We start from the raw sequence: 19,714 nt of genomic DNA, 5'->3' as shown, positions 1-19,714 counted from the left end.
ATAGGGCTACTTAATGTTAGATCCCTCACTTCCAAGGCAGTTATAGTCAATGAACTAATCACTGATCACAATCTTGATGTTATTGGCCTGACTGAAACATAGCTTACGCCTGATGAATTTACTGTGTTAAATGAGGCCTCACCTCCTGGTTACACTAGTGACCATATCCCCTGCGCATCCCGCAAAGGCGGAGGTGTTGCTAACATTTATGATAGCAAATTTCAATTTACAACAACCAAAAAACAATGATTTCGTCTTTTGAGCTTCTAGTCATGAAATTTATGCAGCCTACTCAATCACTTTTTATAGCTACTATTTACAGACCTCCTGGGCCATATACAGCGTTCTTCACTGAGTTCCCTGAATTCCTATCGGACCTTGTAGTCATGGCAGATAATATTAACATTTTTGGTGACTTTAATACCCATTCCAAAAGGTTTTTGGAGCCATCAGCGACTCAGTGGGTTTTGTCCAACATGTTGCTGGACCTACTCACTGCCACAGTCATACTCTGGACCTAGTTTTGTCCCGTGGAATAAATGTTATCAATGTTTTTCCTCATAATTGTGGACTATCGGACCACCATTTTATTACGCTTGGAATCGCAACAAATAATCTGCTCAGACCCCAACCAAGGATCATCAAAAGCCGTGCTATAAATTCTCTGACAACCCAAAGACTCCTAGATGCCCTTCCAGACTCCCTCCGCCTACCCAAGGACATCAGAGTACAAAAATCAGTTAACCACCTAACTGAGGAACTAAATTTAACCTTGAGCAATACCATAGATGCAGTCGCACCCCTAAAAACAAAAAACATTTGTCATGAGAAACTAGCTCCCTGGTATACAGAAAATATCCGAGCTCTGAAGCAAGCTTCCAGAAAATTGGAACGGAATTGGCGCTACACCAAACTGGAAGTCTTCCGACTAGCTTGGAAAGACAGTACCGTGCAGTATCAAAGAGTCCTCACTGCTGCTCGATCATCATATTTTTCCAACTTAATTGAGGAAAATAAGAACAATCCAAAATGTATTTTTGATACTGTTGCAAAGCTAACTAAAAAGCATCATTCCCCAAGAGAGGATGACTTTCACTTCAAAGCTCCAAAGCTCAGTTGTCCCGAGTCTGCACAAGACCTAGGATCAAGGGAGTGTTTTTGTACTATATCTCTTGACACATTGATGAAAATAATCATGGCCTCTAAACCTTCAAGCTGCATACTGGATCCTATTCCAACTAAACTACTGAAAGAGCTGCTTCCTGTGCTTGGCCCTCATATGTTGAACATAATAAATATCCACCGGATGTGTACCAAACTCACTAAAAGTGGCAGTAAAAAGCCTCTCTTAATAAAGCCAAACATTGACCCAGAAAATATGACAAACTAGCGGCCTATATCGAATCTCCCATTCCTCTCAATTTTTAAATTAAAAGCTGCCTTTTTGAAGACAAACAATGTTTACGAAATGCTTCAGTCTGGTTTTAGACCCCATCAAAGCACTGAGACTGCACTTGTGAAGGTTGTAATTGACCTTTTAATGGTGTTAGACCTAGGCTCTGCATCTGTCCTCGTGCTCCTAGACCTTAGTGCTGCTTTTGATACCATCGATCATCACATTCTTTTAGAGAAATTGAAAATCCAAATTGGTCTACACGGACAAGTTCTGGCCTGGTTTAGATCTTATCTGTCGGAAAGATATCAGTTTGCCTCTGTGGATGGTATGTCCTCTGACAAATCAAATGTACATTTTGATGTCCCTCAAGGTTCTGTTTTAGGACCACTATTGTTTTCACAATATATTTGACCTCTTGGTGATGTCATTCGGAAACATAATGTTAACTTTCACTGCTATGCGGATGACACACAGCTGTACATTTCGATGAAACATGGTGAAGCCCCAAAATTGCTCTCCCTGGAAGCCTGCGTTTCAGACATAAGGAAGTGGATGGCTGCAAATGTTCTACTTTTAATCTCGGACAAAACAGAGATGCTTGTTAAAAGGTCCCAAGAAACAAAGATATCTTCTGTTGAATCTGACAATTAATCCTGATGGTTGTACAGTCGTCTCAAATAAAACTGTGAAAGACCTCGGCGTTACTCTGGACCCTGATCTCTCTTTTGATGAACATATCACAACTGTTTGAAGGACAGCTTTTTTAATCTACGTAACATTGCAAAAATCAGAAACTTTCTGTCCAAAAATGATGCAGAAAAATGTATCCAATGCTTTTGTCACTTCTAGGTTAGAGTACTGCAATGCTCTACTTTCCGGCTACCTGGATAAAAAGCACCAAATAAACTTCAGTTAGTGCTAAACACAGCTGCTAGAATCTTGACTAGAACCTTTTTTTAAAAATCATATTATTCCAGTGCTAGTCTCTCTACACTGGCTTCCTGTTAAGGCAAGGGCTGATTTCAAGGTTTTACTGCTAACCTACAAAGCAATACATTGGGTGCTCCTACCTATCTCTCCGATTTGGTCCTGCCGTACATACCTACACATACGCTATGGTCACAAGATGCAGGCCTCCTTACTGTCCCTAGAATTTCTAAGCAAACAGCTGGAGGCAGGGCTTTCTCCTATAGAGCTCAATTTTTATGGAATGGGCTGCCTACCCATGTGAGAGACGCAGACTCGGTCTCAACCTTTAAGTCTTTAATGAAGACTCATCTCGTCAATAGGTCCTATGATTGAGTGTAGTCTGGCCCAGGAGTGTGAAGGTTAATGGAAAGGTACTGGAGCAACGAACCTCCCTTGCTGTCTCTGCCTGGCCTGTTCCCCTCTCTCCACTGGGATTCTCTGCCTCTAACCTTATTACAGGAGCTAGAGGGGCTAGAGTCACTGGCTTACTGGTGCTCTTCCATGCTGTCCCTAGGAGGGGTGTGTCACTTGAGTGGGTTGAGTGACTGACGTGATCTTCCTGTCCATGTTGGCGCCCCCCTTGGGTTGTGCAGTGGCGGAGATCTTTGCGGGCTATACTCGGCCTTGTCTCAGGATGGTAAGTTGGTGGTTGAAGATATTCCTCTAGTGGTGTGGGGGCTGTGCTTTGGCAAAGTGGGTGGGGTTATATCCTGCCTGTTTGGCCCTGTCCGGGGGTATCGTCGGATGGGGCCACAGTGTCTCCCGACCCCTCCTTTCTCATCTTTCAGTATTTATGCTGCAGTAGTTTGTGTCGGGGGGCTAGGGTCAGTCTGTTATATCTGGAGTATTTCTCCTGTCTTATCCGGTGTCCTGTGAGAATGCCTCAGGGCTACCTGGCCAGATGACTCCTTGCTGTCCCAGTCCACCTGGCCGTGCCGCTGCTCCAGTTTTTACTGTTCTGCCTGCGGCTATGGAACCCTGAACTGTTCACCGGACGTGCTACCTGTTCCAGACCTGCTGTTTTCAACTCACTAGAGACAGCAGGAGCGGTAGAGATACTCTGAATGTTCAGCTATGAAAAGCCAACTGACATTTACTCCTGAGGTGCTGACTTGTTGCACCCTCGACAACCACTGTGATTATTATTATTTGACCCTGCTGGTCATCCATGAACATTTGAGCATCTTGGCCATGTTCTGTTATAATCTCCACCCGGTACAGCCAGAAGAGGACTGGCCACTACTCATAGCCTGATTCCTCTCTAGGTTTCTTCCTTGGTTCGGACCTTTCTAGGGAGTTTTTCCTAGCCACCGTGCTTCTACACCTGCATTGCTTGCTGTTTGGGGTTTTAGGCTGGGTTTCTGTACAGCATGTTGTGACATCAGCAGATGTAAGAAGGGCTTTATAAATACATTTAATTGAATAATCTAAAGCCAGACATACAAACATAATTCTCCACAGCAATATATTTATTTCCCATGTAATGGAAATACATGCAATAGTTTCTATTAACACACAGACCTGAGGACACGGATACCTGTCTGAAGAAAGTTAAACATAGGTAGAAAGTGCATCTCGCTTCACCTGAGATTTCTTCAAAGCATAGCTGTTTAGAAACAAATGAAAATGTACAATTTATAACATTTAACATAGAATATCATCTGGAAGTAGACTATTTAACTGTGCAAAAGTCCTCAACAACAACAACAACAACAACAACAAACACGTCATTGTATAGCGACATTAGGAACATGCCGTCTGATGCAGGTCAGACAATACCAGAGATAAAGCAGTAATATCCCTATCCTGAGTCTACTTAGAGTTAAAGAAAGTGTAACCTGAGAGAGAGAGAGAGAGAGAGAGATCACAAAATAACCACACAAACCTCACACAACACTGAGAAAGACCCTAGAATCTGTATAGATTTGTACATATGATCAATGCATGAGTACATTAGCTCAGTGCAAACTCAAAGAGGAAAAACTCCAAGTGACCATACAGCTTCAATTTCATAGGCCATAAATAGTCTAATATGCATATGTGTTGAAGACGTATGACTGCTTTCTTTGACCCGAAATCAGTACTATTTGTCTGTTTGAGCCTGTCGTGAAACACTTCCCCTTTATGCAGACTGTGTATCATTGATCTACTTCCTTCTCAAGGTTATCAGCCTCTCACAGAAATGTAGTGCTAGCCCATTTCGACAGTGTGACTGCAAAACACTAGCATGCCAATGAAGATATGATTTATAAGGATGAAGGTCACTTGTTTGTCCCTGTTGCACCCTGGTCAATCCTCATTGCGTTGTAGTATCCATTCTCCTCCAGAACCTCCTCTATAATGGCCTGAAATGAAAGATCACTTGTAGCATATTTCCTAACCAGATTCACAGTTTCAGCCAGACATAGACATCCACATGTCCAGAAATATGTCAACTACAACAGGCTATCCTATTGTATTTATTTCTATACAATAAAAAAAACTGATATTAACCTGCATCTGCTCATAGCTGATTCCCTCCTTGAGATCACCATTTTCCATATCACCTGTAGCACAAGGTTACATTTTAGGCTTCTAAACACCTAGACAAGGGTTATAGCAACCCCCATGGGAGATAACATGAGAACGCAACACTCATCACGTAGCTTTGGTTCTTGGCTCAGTATTCTGTTAGGTTGCTACATGTCACACCCTGACCATAGAGAGCTTTTTATTCTCTATGTTGGTTAGGTCGGGGTGTGACTAGGGTGGGTCATCTAGGTGATTATATTTCTATGTTGGCCTGGTCTGGTTCCCAATCAGAGGCAGCTGTTTATCGTTGTCTCTGATTGGGGATAATATTTAGGCAGCCATTTCCCCTTTGTGGGATCTTGACTATGTATAGTTGCCTGTGAGCACTAGTGTAGCTTCATGTTTCATTGTTTTCTTTGAGTTTCTCTTCAAAATAAAGAGGGTTGAACCATACCACGCTGCATCTTGGTCCACTCATTATAATGATCGTGACACTACGTTAACCACCAGTATGCACTAGCACTGAGGTTAGGGTAGTAATGGGTAGTAATGAGGTTAGGGAGTAATGGATTACATGTACGGGATAAAATAAAATAAAGTAACTAATCCGTTACCAGCAAAAATATTGTAATCAGATTACAGATACTTTGGAAAAACTAGATAATTACTTCAAGGATTACTTTTAAATTCAGAAAGGATGTTTGTGAGAAAAAAAATCTTTGACACTTCTCTGTTTTCTCAATGACGTTCAAATCAGCATTGAAAAAAGGTCCAAGTTTAATTTTGTTCCACCTGAGCGAGTCTGACCACAACTCAGAGACCACTATGATGACACACCAAATGTGTTTGCTGGGTCGCGGGAAAAGAGCAGGAATAAGCTTTTGTAGGTTACAGTCCAAGCTATGTCTTCCAATGGTGCGACTGCTGTCGGCATCCAAAGATTATCCAACTTGAAGGAAAGGATGACAGTAGTTGTGTCGTCTACGTGGATACGGATATCACTTATTATTGATATCTACATAGCGCATTGATGTGAATCACACTGCTGCTCTCTCATTTAGCTATTTGCGCCATACGGATTGTGGTTGTTGTGGATGGCTGTTCACAAACCTAAATGTGTATTTGAACCCAAGAATGTTTGAATTTAGGAAGATGCCCATCATTCATTATTTTTGAAACCAGTGGACAGCCAGTGAAAAAACGTATAAATGCCTCATGAGCTTAGTTCAACTGTCACACTCCATGAGAACCCAAAATATAAGCTTGTTTTACTCCAATGTTTATAAACAAACACTGTATAGCCTCATAACATGGTTAAAACAATAATGTTGATATCATGGATGGTCAGTCCTTGCATCCATAGCTCTGTCTATGAATTTGAGAGTGGTTACATTTCTCCAGGCCCATCCCTCAGCTTTTTTTTACCAAAAGAGGCGGGGCGGCCGTTTTGTTATTGTTTCATCTGTGGATTTAAGCAGCTGCATATTATCAAGATATCAAATTGTCACCAACAAAAAGGTAAACAATAGGCCTATAGCAAATGTAGCATATGGCAATCCTTTTTCACATGTAAATAGCACTTTTCAGTAGTGCTCAAAGCATGCCATTCCATGAGAGCGGAATTTTATTTTATTTTATTTATTTTTCAACTCGAATCAATAAGCCCAATCAGTCCTCCATGATAACAATCATAAATCATAAACAACAGAGTAGGGCTGGCTAATAAGTCGTTAGTTTTGGGGTCACGCTCAGGTAAAACAATTTGGCTAATCTATACTTCCACATTTCCATGTCCTATTTTTGAAGATCCAGGGTGGAAAACATTTATTGGAATGACTGGAATTCTGATATACTTTGGTTTTTAATGTAAAGATATAATTTAATGGTATTATTATATGTAGTAGAAAGCGTTGGGTTAGAAGAAGTCTACATAACCAACCCATAAAGTCAAATGTAACATCCATATATGGCCAGCTATGTAAACTTTAACATTGATTTATCCTGCAATAGACGTTGTTCAATTGGTAACATACATTTTTGCCTTCTTCTAATGCCTCTTAAGGGGAAAGTAATCTAAAAGTAACTGAATGTAATCAGATTACGTTACCGATTACAATTTGGGACAGGTAACTAGTAACTGTAACGGATTACATTTAGAAAGTAACCTACCCAACCCTGCTTGCTTGGCAGCACCTAGATGGTCTCCTCCAAAAGACTGGACCAGAGACCACCAGTCTGAGCTGGCAGAGCCTGACTCCATTAGCTCTGGAGACCCCTGAAGCAGCTGGAAACAAAATGACCTGTTAGATGAACTAGACTGGTATATAGGCTTACAATGCCAAGCTGACTACCGCAGCTCAAATCCATAGTTGAGGCAGACCGCTCTAACGTTGCTGTAAGTTCCTGGTGTCTTGTACTTACCTTGTTAAGCTCCACCTTGAGATTGTAGGGACTGCTTTCGTAGTGGAACAGGGACTTTTTGAATCTCTCAATCGCCCGCCGTTTGACACTGTGCTGAAGAGCTGGGGGAAGCTGAACATAAATTGGTTAGAAACAGTACGATTTAAAATATAATGTCTCAAATGTCTAGACATACTGTATACACCAACCAACTGGTACATAGCTCTCATTATTATTACCGGAACTCTAAATCAAATAAAAATCTAAAGTACATATAGACTTACCTGAGTGATGTAAATGATCTTATGCAGCTGTACCAGGAGTCTTTGGACGGGATCATCGATCTGCCGAACCTTCCTCTGAGACACACAGATTCCTGCTGACACTATGAAACCCACATGTTTATCAGTTGAGTTGAACCCACTTAACCAAAGTTGAAGGAGGAAAGAAGAACATCCTTCAAAATGACCCAATTTACCTGGTCGAGGTTTTGGCTTCGGAACAGCAAACTCACCACTGAGGAAAACAGGATGGTTATTTTATCACTTGACTGACAAACTGTTGTCATGACAAACAGTATAGGCACTCTTCAGATGAAATGATGATATGGGTAACATTCAACAACATATAATATATCAGAGTATGATCGTATATAGACTCACCCAGCTAAGTTTGGTTCATCTACCACAGAAGCACTGACACTACTCTTTATCGGCCCTTTAACAATAAAAAAAAACACAAATTGATTCCAATCCAAACATTACACTTGGAAATACTCCTTGTAATTGAATGATCTAAATTCAAGTGAGCATATTGAATTCAAGTGAGCATATTGAATTCAAGTGCTCACCAGCATCTTTATACCCCGAGACAGTGGAGATGTTGATGTGAGAGGGATCTAGATCTTTATGTGAGCCATTATCTATATAAACACATAGATCATAATCAAGATGTTAGCAAATGTTATGAGAAACATTAATTATGGCCATATAATCCAAGAAAGATTTACCTTGGCTGTGTATTTTTTTGCTTTGATTTGAGCTGTGGCCTAAAGAGAAATATGGTACCATGGACTCAGAGTCAGTCCGAGTACTGGTTTTCTCCTGGTCTTTAGAGGAGTGGCAGCAGCTGACCCTGCCCCGATGGCTCTCCAGGAAGTACTTCTGTGCTCGCTTCCTGTCTCGCTCTGCCCTCCTCTCCAAAGCATTCTGGGAAGTATACAAACTGTCCATGAACCTCATCATGATGTCAGAGATCTTGGAGCTGACTTCCACAATGTCTGGACGCAAGTCTGCGTCGGTTGTCAGGCAGCTGAGGGGTATTATTGGAGTTATTTAGGTAGTAATCAGATAATGTAGCATCTTATCAAGCATTGTCCATCATTGATTTGATACAATGGGAGCTCTTTGCTATCCACATCAAAGATCTTTAAGTGAAACATAAATGAATTAACTTCATCATATTTTAATACTTTTATACTATATTTATACTTACCATTTAATCATGTCTGTGACTCTCTCTGAGAAAATGCCTTCCTCCACTGGTTCATAGACTGCCTCCACAATCTACTAACACAAACCACAGTTTAGCAACAATAGCCCTAGATACATAGAGAACCTATGTGAGTAGTGTGTGTGTATATGTGCGTTTGCATGTTACCTTGGTGGCGAGGGAGAGCATGTTGCTGCTGTAGAATGGAGGCCTCAGTGTGGCCATCTGGTAGAGGATACATCCGCTAGCCCAGACATCAGCCTTCTCCCCATATGGCTCACTCTTCACTATCTCTGGACTACACACACACACACACACACACACACACACACACACACACACACACACACACACACACACACACACACACACACACACACACACACACACACACACACACACACACACACACACACACACACACACACACGCACACACACACACACGCACACGCACACACACACACATGCAAAATGGCAGTTGTAGAGATCATTCAAATGATATTGGAGTGTCAGTAATGAAGCTTGATAAAGGCAGTCATACCTTAAGAGACGACCTACTTCATCATCAGGACAGATCTACATGAAATCTCCCCCGAGTATGAGTAACAACTATACACATAACTCACCAGGAGTACAGTATGGTCCCAACCACTGATGTTAGCTTGCTGTTCTCCTGTTTCTGTTTAGCCAGCCCAAAGTCAGCTGAAATGGATTCAGGTCAAATGTTTTACCGACACGTATACCCTCAGGCATAAGGACATGATGTACGTAAAACAAATGGTAAGTGGTTTGCGGAAGGATTGGACTCATTCATATTTACGTGTGCCTCTGGTTTTAGTAGAAGATGCCATGAGGAGAGAGAAATAGAGCATGAAAAGGACAACGGTGATTGACTGACTGATAGTGACTTTGTCCCTCTCTCCCAGCATGACGTTATTAGGAGTGAGGTCTCGGTGGACGATCCTCTTTTCCTTGTGCAGGTACCTTAAAGCCAGACACATCTGAGGAATTTCATTGGGAGAAAAAAAAAAAACAGGGATATGCATTCTTTAGTAAACAACATCATAGCATTGAACGATTCATTCATTCATAGCAATTATCCAAGAGAGAATTCACGGTTACAGTAGCTTTGTTGTCAGTGCAAAGCAACGGAGGCCGATACTTACCTGGATGAATATGTTCCAAAGTCTCTCCTCTGTGAATTGCTGCTCCTTCTCTTTCAGAGAGTTGAAATGGTCCCAGAGGGGAACACCTTCTATCAACTCCATGACAATGTATAGCCTGTCACCTGAAACATTGTTCATAGCCATTTAAAAAGCTGATATCTTAATAATGTTAACTCAATGCTTTGTGTGATTGTTGTCTCTACATTCTTGCCCTCTGGGCTGTTGTCCGTGCCCAATAATGTTTGTACCATATTTTGTTCTGCTACCATGTTGTGTTGCTACCATGCTGTGTTGTCATGTGTTGCTGCCTTGCTATGTTGTCGTCTTAGGTCTCTCTTTATGTTACATTTACATTTACATTACATTTAAGTCATTTAGCAGACGCTCTTATCCAGAGCGACTTACAAATTGGTGCATTCACCTTATGACATCCAGTGGAACAGCCACTTTACAATAGTGCATCTAAATCTTTTAAGGGGGGTGAGAAGGATTACTTTATCCTATCCTAGGTATTCCTTAAAGAGGTGGGGTTTCAGGTGTCTCCGGAAGGTGGTGATTGACTCCGCTGTCCTGGCGTCGTGAGGGAGTGTGTTCCACCTTTGGGGAGCCAGAGCAGCGAACAGTTTTGACTGGGCTGAGCGGGAACTGTACTTCCTCAGTGGTAGGGAGGCGAGCAGGCCAGAGGTGGATGAACGCAGTGCCCTTGTTTGGGTGTAGGGCCTGATCAGAGCCTGGAGGTACTGAGGTGCCGTTCCCCTCACAGCTCCGTAGGCAAGCACCATGGTCTTGTAGCGGATGCGAGCTTCAACTGGAAGCCAGTGGAGAGAGCGGAGGAGCGGGGTGACGTGAGAGAACTTGGGAAGGTTGAACACCAGACGGGCTGCGGCGTTCTGGATGAGTTGTAAGGGTTTAATGGCACAGGCAGGGAGCCCAGCCAACAGCGAGTTGCAGTAATCCAGACGGGAGATGACAAGTGCCTGGATTAGGACCTGCGCCGCTTCCTGTGTGAGGCAGGGTCGTACTCTGCGGATGTTGTAGAGCATGAACCTACAGGAACGGGCCACCGCCTTGATGTTAGTTGAGAACGACAGGGTGTTGTCCAGGATCACGCCAAGGTTCTTAGCGCTCTGGGAGGAGGACACAATGGAGTTGTCAACCGTGATGGCGAGATCATGGAATGGGCAGTCCTTCCCCGGGAGGAAGAGCAGCTCCGTCTTGCCGAGGTTCAGCTTGAGGTGGTGATCCGTCATCCACACTGATATGTCTGCCAGACATGCAGAGATGCGATTCGCCACCTGGTCATCAGAAGGGGGAAAGGAGAAGATTAATTGTGTGTCGTCTGCATAGCAATGATAGGAGAGACCATGTGAGGTTATGACAGAGCCAAGTGACTTGGTGTATAGCGAGAATAGGAAAGGGCCTAGAACAGAGCCCTGGGGGACACCAGTGGTGAGAGCGCGTGGTGAGGAGACAGATTCTCGCCACGCCACCTGGTAGGAGCGACCTGTCAGGTAGGACGCAATCCAAGCGTGGGCCGCGCCGGAGATGCCCAACTCGGAGAGGGTGGAGAGGAGGATCTGATGGTTCACATTATCGAAGGCAGCCGATAGGTCTAGAAGGATGAGAGCAGAGGAGAGAGAGTTAGCTTTAGCAGTGCGGAGCGCCTCCGTGATACAGAGAAGAGCAGTCTCAGTTGAATGACTAGTCTTGAAACCTGACTGATTTGGATCAAGAAGGTCATTCTGAGAGAGATAGCGGGAGAGCTGGCCAAGGACGGCACGTTCAAGAGTTTTGGAGAGAAAAGAAAGAAGGGATACTGGTCTGTAGTTGTTGACATCGGAGGGATCGAGTGTAGGTTTTTTCAGAAGGGGTGCAACTCTCGCTCTCTTGAAGACGGAAGGGACGTAGCCAGCGGTCAGGGATGAGTTGATGAGCGAGGTGAGGTAAGGGAGAATGTCTCCGGAAATGGTCTGGAGAAGAGAGGAGGGGATAGGGTCAAGCGGGCAGGTTGTTGGGCGGCCGGCCGTCACAAGACGCGAGATTTCATCTGGAGAGAGAGGGGAGAAAGAGGTCAGAGCCCAGGGTAGGGCAGTGTGAGCAGAACCAGCGGTGTCGTTTGACTTAGCAAACGAGGATCGGATGTCGTCGACCTTCTTTTCAAAATGGTTGACGAAGTCATCTGCAGAGAGGGAGGAGGGGGGGAGGGGGAGGAGGATTCAGGAGGGAGGAGAAGGTGGCAAAGAGCTTCCTAAGGTTAGAGGCAGATGCTTGGAATTTAGAGTGGTAGAAAGTGGCTTTAGCAGCAGAGACAGAGGAGGAAAATGTAGAGAGGAGGGAGTGAAAGGATGCCAGGTCCACAGGGAGGCGAGTTTTCCTCCATTTCCGCTCGGCTGCCCGGAGCCCTGTTCTGTTATGTATGTAGTGTTGTCTCACTTGTTGTGACGTGTGTTTTGTCCTATATTTATATTGTATTTATTTTCATTTTTAATCCCAGGCCACCGTCCCCGCAGGAGGCCTTTTGCCTTTTGGTAGGCTGTCATTGTAAATAAGAATTTATTCTTAACTGACTTGCCTAGTTAAATAAATGTTAAATAAAAAAATACAGAAATTAAAAAAATAGTGGTGTGTGTCTGATACTTACCTTTCAAGAATGTCTTGTAATATTTCACAACATTTGGATGGGTCATCTTCAGGGAACAGAGAAAAAAAAGCATGAGTGCTCATCATTCAAAAAGAGGTACTGACTGGTGTGTTGTAGGTAATATTGTATATAACCCCATGGTAGAATATCAACAAACAAAAGCAACGTGTGAGAAATGAACAACTGTATCTGGCCGATAGTAAACCAATGCTAACCTGTTCCTTAATGATGGTGAGCTCAGACACTATCTTCTCCACGTTGCTGTCTCTGGACTTCTTATCTTTACCGAAGGCAGGGTTGTGGAGATTCACTTCCTTCAGAGCCAGAAGGTTCTGACCACTCTGTTTCCTCACCTCTCAGCACAACCGCAACAACAACCCACAACAACAATCAAAACCAAACAGGTAGAAAATATACCAGAAAGAATGTTAAAGACATGTGTGGAGTGATATTAGTGCCAAAATACACTTCGGATTCAATTTCTTTTGGCACTAAAACCACTCCATAGTCATGCCAAATGGTACAAATTCAAACTCAAGCATGTAGAGGTAGCAAAATTCTAGTGATCATGAGTCCTTGAAATCAAAGCACAATCAGACATGCCACATCAATCACAACCACATTGTAACCACATTGTAATTGTCATGTGTCCACTCATACAGGCACATTAAGGTTGGCACTGATGAATGGCTCAGTGGGAGGCTCTACCTTGAACACACTGCCGAATGCCCCAGTGCCTAGATGGTCCAGTATGGAGTAGCCATTGATCACTCTCAGAGGAGGGCGGTTCTGGTCGACAGTCTCAATATTCTCCCTCAGGCTGTCCAATTCCTCCTGCTAAATGTAAGCCAACACGCCAGTAAACAATCATCACAGAGTGGAGTAGAGTAGTAATGACGGCAGAGAATAGTTCATGAAAATAGTAAATGAATCATTATTCTGATTATACGGGGCTTTACATTACAAAAGGAGACAGGACAGGGCCCTTGAACGTACAGGTAACTGCCAAAATAATGGAAACACTTGAGTAAATGAGGGATAAAACTATATTGAAAGCGGGTGCTTCCACAATAGAGTTCCAGACACTTGTAGAATATATGCATTGTAGCTGTTTTGGCTCCTGGTGGCCCAACACCATTTTAAGACACTATATGTTGGTGTTTCCTTTATTTTGGCAGTTACCTATATGTTACGTATAGTCGTTTTTACAGTATAGCAGTTTTCTCACAGTGTAGAGAGAAACTTTTGCTTGAAGTGCTTCATAGACAGTGATGTCTCTCACATAATGTCCAACATCAATGAACAGCTCAAATAAATCTGTAGGAAAGAGCCTGAAACATATATTTATTTTTAAATACATTTTCTGAAAGAAAAAGGATGTACATTGACTTCAAGAAACAATGTCTTATGTCATCACCTTTTAAATAGATGTCGGTTACATTCCATGCTGAAGAGGAAACGTAGGGTCCGAAATGCATAGCACTGTCAACATCAACAATAACATAATGACTGTCATTGTAGTATAAGGACAAACATGACATGATAATTGTAATTACACCATTATGTAATGTGTAATACCTGTAGGGATACTGCTTTTGGTCCACTGCGAAAGCTTTGTGGCAGAATCAATTTCGCAATTACATAGACCCCATTCTCCTGACGAAGCAAAAAGAATGCATTTAAAAAATGCCCTTTCCACTAACACAATTCTGAATCAATATCATAGTCCTATATATTGTCCAGTTCATTGATCGTTCTAATGTAAGCCAACACACTTTTTCTGTTTGATGCTAGGCGCCCTTACCTGAACCACCTGATGTGCAGTGGTGTCATCCAAAACGAGCTCAGTCAGAGCCGCACAGCATGCTGCAATAAAGACAGACATTTACACAAGATCATGTTGAACGTAGATCAATCTATATGATCTATAGTCTAAATATCCAACATGTCCAGTGTATGTTCCTACCTGACTGTAGAGACATGGTGTCGTCCACATCCTCCTGTGGACTGAGCTCCTCACTGACGTGCTGTCTCTGGATGCGTCCCGCTGCATTGGCGCTGCAGAGGGCCTCGATAGAGGAGCGGTCCGAAACGTACGCCCGCTCACTGGAACAGACAGCATACAGTACATTACGGAACCCTACGGGTCTCATCATCTGAATTTCCTCATGGTCATAATAATCACTAACTAATGTTTCAACCACTGTCTTTGACCCACTAAACTCTCAAGTAACTCTTGACAATACTATATTAGCTTAACCAGAGGTTGCATACCATTATCCCATAATCACAATTTTCTCAAGGTCATAATATGCACTAACCTAGGTCTCACCCAATATACTGCATTTGACCCAGTGAACTCCTGAGTAGTCTATGCTCTCCATGAACTTGTATGATACTTCTTTAGTCTATCCAGGTAGCCTCTCACCTGTCGAGGATGTGAAGCAGCTGTTGCACCCCTCCCCAGGTGCGTATCTCGGCGCTCGTGTCTGGCTCCTCACACAGCTGGACCAGGACCCACACTACGCTCCACAGCAGCTTCAGGTGCTCCCCGTGCAGCAGGCTGAGCAGCACCGGCAGGCCCTCGCACTCCCTCACCTGCTCCCGCACCTGCCACACCGGGGAAAGCAGCCGCAGCAACTCTGCACTCATCCTGAAATGGACACAAAGAAAAATGGATACGCAAAACACATATCAAAGCAAGACATTGGAAGATGCATGTTATTGCCAGTGATATAGTCGTGCTGTTGATGGGGGTGTAGGCAAACTGTTATTTTGAGGCAACTTTGTTGTGCAAAGATGAATGCATAGAGTGTGACTGACTAGGGAGGTAGATACTGTACCTTTTGGACAGTAAGTCATAATCTTGTAGTATAACAAGAAGATTCTCCACGATTGACAACTCTCCTATCGTCTTCTTGCATTCTGAACTAGGGGATAGATCAAGTGATGTATTTAAGTGTTAGCTACAGTGTATACTTTTACTAAAGGTATGCATGATGTCCCAAGGTCCCTTTATAAGAGCAGTTACCTCTCAGCCAATGAGGTGAGTGCTAGGAGGGCACCTAGTAATACACTGCTGTCACGTGTTGATAGGAGCTTTACCAGGGTCTGAGCATGAGCATGAAATCTTACATCATTATATGCTCATTAGTTACTACTTTCCAAGACAGAAAAAAACTAAAACCTATCCACAAGTAATGGGGAACAGACATTGGACTAACAGTCAGTTAGGAGTACAGTTCTTCATTTAACACAATCCTACAGTACATTGTATGAGGCAGTGACATTTGTACAATTGTTTACCTTATGAGCGCCACTCTCAATAACCCACTGCCTTTGGTCCTCCACCGCAGACAGTTTCTGAAGCATATCTAGTCGGGAATGAAGAGACAAGGGACAATAAGGAAGGACATTGAGGGAAATACAGGCTACTTTTTGGGGGGATTTGATAACTCACACGTCATGGTGACCAACTTCTCCATGGCAAATGTCTGCTCTCCACACCCCAGATAACTGCTGCACACCAACTCCATGTACTAAAGAGGGAGGGAAAGGGATAGAAAGTGACAGCTATAAAAAGCAACACAGGACTGTCAGACTAGAAGGTTTTTTAAATAGATTTAAAGTACATTTACCCTTGCGAGAAGATCAACACCTTGGAGTTGATGAAAAACTCTCTGAAAAGTCATGGTATGATGAGAATTAAAAAGATCCCTGAAATCAGAGTGTTGAATTGTCCTGCTTGCTTGTCAGGTTTTTGTCAACAAGTCAAAAGAGAAAGGCAGCACGAGTCATATCTATTTTAAATCATACGAAGTTGAAGGAAGAAAAGGCCCATCATTCGTTTTACCTGATAAAGTGGTTCTCTTACGAGCAATCGTAGACAGATGAGTACTCTAAGTACAGACTCAGGTGGTGCATGGTCGACCCAGTCACTACAAAGGAAGTACACACACAACTGAGCAACTTTCAAGACCTTCATCAGCTGCACAAAAATGTTGATACCACATGAGACTACCTGCACAGTCTGTTCTTGACCAAAGAGGTAAGGATCTCCAAAAAAAGCTTATGTTGAGGATGACTGTTGAAACAATGTTGATTTCTGTATGTTGCACTGTTAGACGGAAAGATGTGAAAGAAAAGTTAATTATGTGATCAATCATATTCAAAGGATCCTAAATTAATTATTTAGGGATATACCTGAATTTCTCCAGCTCATGATCTTCAGAGGTTATGTGAATCTGACTCCTATTGTTGCTGGCAGTATTTAGCTGGAGAATGGTCTGGGATCTTCCTCCACTGTTGCGGACCTTACATGACTGACTCAATACTGCCACCTGGAATGTCAGGCAGACAAACCTGATCACATTATACTGTACAGTCACGGCCAAAGGTTTTGAGAATGGCACAAATATGAATTTTCACAAAGTCTGCTGCCTCAGTTTGTATGATGGCAATTTGCATATACTCAAGAATGTTATGAAGAGTGATCAGGTGAATTGCAAAGTCCCTCTTTGCCATGCAAATGAACTGAATCCCCCCAAAATTATATATACACTATATTTCAGCCCTGCCACAAAAGGACCAGCTGACATCACGTCAGTGATTCTCTCGTTAACACAGGTGTGAGTGTTGACAAGTACAAGGCTGGAGATCACTCTGTCATGCTGATTGAGTTCGAATAACATACTGGAAGCTTCAAAAGGCGGGTGGTGCTTGGAATCATTGTTCTTCCTCTGTCAAATATGGTTACCTGCAAGGAAACACGTGCCGTCATCATTGCTTTGCACAAAAAGGGCTTCACAGGCAAGAATATTTCTGCCAGTAAGATTGCACCTAAATCAACCATTTATCGGCTCATTAATAAGAAGTTCAAGGAGAGAGGTTCAATTGTTGTGAAGAAGGCTTCAGGGCACCCAAAAAAGTCCAGCAAGCGCCAGGACCGTCTCCTAAAGTTGATTCAGCTGTGGGATCGGGGCACCATCAGTACAGCTTGCTCAGGAATGGCAGCAGGCAGGTGTGAGTGCATCTGCACGCACAGTGAGGTGAAAACTTTTGGAGGATGGCCTGGTGTCAAGAAGGGCAGCAAAGAAGCCACTTCTCTCCAGGAAAAACATCAGGAACAGACAGATATACTGCAAAATGTACAGGGATTGGACTGCTGAGGACTGGGGTAAAGTCATTTTCACTGATGAATACCCTTTCCGATTGTTTGGGGCATCCGGAAAAAAGCTTGTCCGGAGAAGACAAGGTGAGCACTACCATCAGTCCTGTGTCATGCCAACAGTAAAGCATCCTGAAACCATTCATGTGTGGGGTTGCTTCTCAGCCAAGGGAGTGGGCTCGCTCACAATTTTTCCTAAGAACACCACCACGAATAAAGAATGGTACCAACACATCCTCCGAGAGCAAATTCTCCCAACCATCCAGGAACAGTTTGTGAAGAACAATGCCTTTTCCAGCATGATGGAGCACCTTGCCATAAGGCAAAAGTTACAACTAAGTGGCTCGGGGAACAAAACATCGATATTTTGGGTCCATGGCCAGGAAACTCCGCAGACCTTAATCCCATTGAGAACTTGTGGTCAATCCGAAAGAGGCGGGTGGACAAACAAAAACCCACAAATTCTGACAAACTCCAAGCATCGATTATGCAAGAATGGGCTGCCATGAGTCAGGATGTGGCCTAGAAGTTCATTGACAGCATGTCAGGGTGGATTGCAGAGGTCTTGAAAAAGAAGGGTCAACACTGCAAATATTGACTCTTCATGTGATTGTCAATAAAAGCCTTTGACACTTATTAAATGCTTGTAATTATACTTCAATATTCCATATTAACATCTGACAAAAATATCTAAAGACACCGAGGCAGCAGACTTTGTGAAAATTAATATTTGTGTCATTCTCAAAACTTTTGGCCACGACTGTACAACACAAAATAGAGGGTTCGACATTCAGCTGAATGGACATGTCCTTACCTGGTGTCTGTGAGCATTAGTTTCAAGCAGGGACAGTAGTTTCCTGAGATCATGTGATTCTCTAAAAATGTTACATTTTGGTCAATCCTTTTATTCCAGTCAAAACAGGACATCAGTTATGTGTGAATATTTTAGTTGAAAATGTCCCAAAAAATACTAGGCCTATTTTGACATTATGTATGTGCAGTATCTGAATTGACTGAAACTACTTCTATACAACTTACTTGTTGTCTGGTCCCTTTAACTTCTGGAGTAGTTTGTCTGCTCTTCTCACCTTTTTAACTGGGTTGGGCATTATATAAATTCCCTTCTGCTTCCATGGGTCATACCTGAGGTACAACTTCCGATAATTGACACAATATAACAAACAATGCATTCAATATCATGGCATTTGGTACATTGTAACGGCTCTCAATATACAAATAAACAGTCTGTTTTAGAAACATTAGCCTAGCGGTAGCTAGTAACACTGAACAACAACAGGTGCGAAATAATCGTTCAGGAATAATGCAGCCATCCACTACAAGGGAACACAAAACAAAGGACAAACATGTTTCCTTTGAGCCACCGAGCAGTCCCTTACCCTCCTTCACCATGGCAAATATGGAGGATACACCTGTTATTTTATTATTCTTATTGTTTTCTCCTTCAAGGTTGCAGTTTATTAATGGGCATATTATTGGAAAGTTTGTGCCCGAATTGGAAAAGGACATACTGAAATTGATGATAGTTTTAACCAATAGGTGGAAGCAACATTATTATGTGGTAGTTTCTATGGATACAACTGACGCCTTTTCGCATTCCGTCACCAGATACTTTTGTCTTTGGAACGTAGTTGTTTGTTGTTCCCCTGTTATTATAGCTCAGTGGTTGTTGCAGTTTCACCAAGTGCATAAATAAACACATTAATACTAAATAACTGTAAATTAACAAGTAGGTTTATAACTCTTATTTTGATTCATATTTATTTTCATACACTACTAACCTGTGTGCATCTAGCTATATATGCAAAATAAACTTCCGATTTGGAAAATTAAGTAGATACACAGTTTCTGTTGATGGAAAATAATCCAGATGAAAACAGATCTACATTTTTTTGAAAAATGTAACACTGTTGTCGCGATAGCATGTGGATAACTCAGGCAATGAACAAACTA

The 19,714-nt window shown here is 42.6% G+C and overlaps 1 protein-coding gene across 3 annotated transcripts; it reads right to left on the bottom strand.

The window, feature by feature from the left end:
• Positions 1–3,813: 3,813 nt before the first annotated feature.
• Positions 3,814–19,226, bottom strand: LOC118364380 (serine/threonine-protein kinase Nek10-like). 3 transcript variants are annotated; one of them, XM_035745879.2, is made up of 34 exons: positions 19,141–19,226; positions 18,782–18,886; positions 18,558–18,618; positions 16,780–16,916; positions 16,598–16,693; positions 16,430–16,514; positions 16,215–16,256; positions 16,037–16,115; positions 15,883–15,950; positions 15,608–15,687; positions 15,420–15,506; positions 15,005–15,229; positions 14,543–14,682; positions 14,381–14,442; positions 14,155–14,232; positions 13,994–14,058; positions 13,805–13,907; positions 13,285–13,413; positions 12,792–12,929; positions 12,577–12,622; positions 9,936–10,057; positions 9,590–9,770; positions 9,396–9,471; positions 8,936–9,065; positions 8,771–8,841; positions 8,286–8,587; positions 8,127–8,198; positions 7,939–7,993; positions 7,755–7,792; positions 7,561–7,661; positions 7,298–7,408; positions 7,046–7,160; positions 4,859–4,911; positions 3,814–4,710 (listed from the first exon to the last, which is right to left on the bottom strand). In XM_035745879.2, the coding sequence occupies exons 2-34, from the start codon at positions 18,850–18,852 to the stop codon at positions 4,627–4,629; spliced, it is 3,303 nt and encodes a 1,100-aa protein (XP_035601772.1). In that variant the 5' UTR covers positions 18,853–18,886; positions 19,141–19,226; the 3' UTR covers positions 3,814–4,626. The 3 variants fall into 3 exon arrangements, with proteins under 3 accessions (XP_035601772.1, XP_035601769.1, XP_035601771.1); XM_035745876.2 differs by lacking the exon at positions 19,141–19,226 and having other exon boundaries at positions 18,782–19,122; XM_035745878.2 differs by lacking the exon at positions 19,141–19,226 and having other exon boundaries at positions 9,668–9,770; positions 18,782–19,122.
• Positions 19,227–19,714: the final 488 nt, after the last annotated feature.

The sequence above is a fragment of the Oncorhynchus keta genome, chromosome 31 (genome assembly GCF_023373465.1).
Source record: "Oncorhynchus keta strain PuntledgeMale-10-30-2019 chromosome 31, Oket_V2, whole genome shotgun sequence".
NCBI lineage: Eukaryota > Metazoa > Chordata > Actinopteri > Salmoniformes > Salmonidae > Oncorhynchus > Oncorhynchus keta.
This window is presented reverse-complemented; position numbering and strand designations above follow the sequence as displayed.

What these genes read in the sequence shown, in the direction of transcription:
- LOC118364380 (XM_035745876.2), bottom strand. Translation starts at nt 18,933, where the DNA reads ATGCATTGTTTGTTATATTGTGTCAATTATCGGAAGTTGTACCTCAGG. An exon ending in CATGAGCTGGAGAAATTCAG is followed by an intron (nt 16,694 to 16,779) that starts GTATATCCCTAA and finishes TCCGTCTAACAG; the next exon opens with TGCAACATACAGAAATCAAC. An exon ending in GAAGCCAAAACCTCGACCAG is followed by an intron (nt 7,662 to 7,754) that starts GTAAATTGGGTC and finishes TGGGTTTCATAG; the next exon opens with TGTCAGCAGGAATCTGTGTG.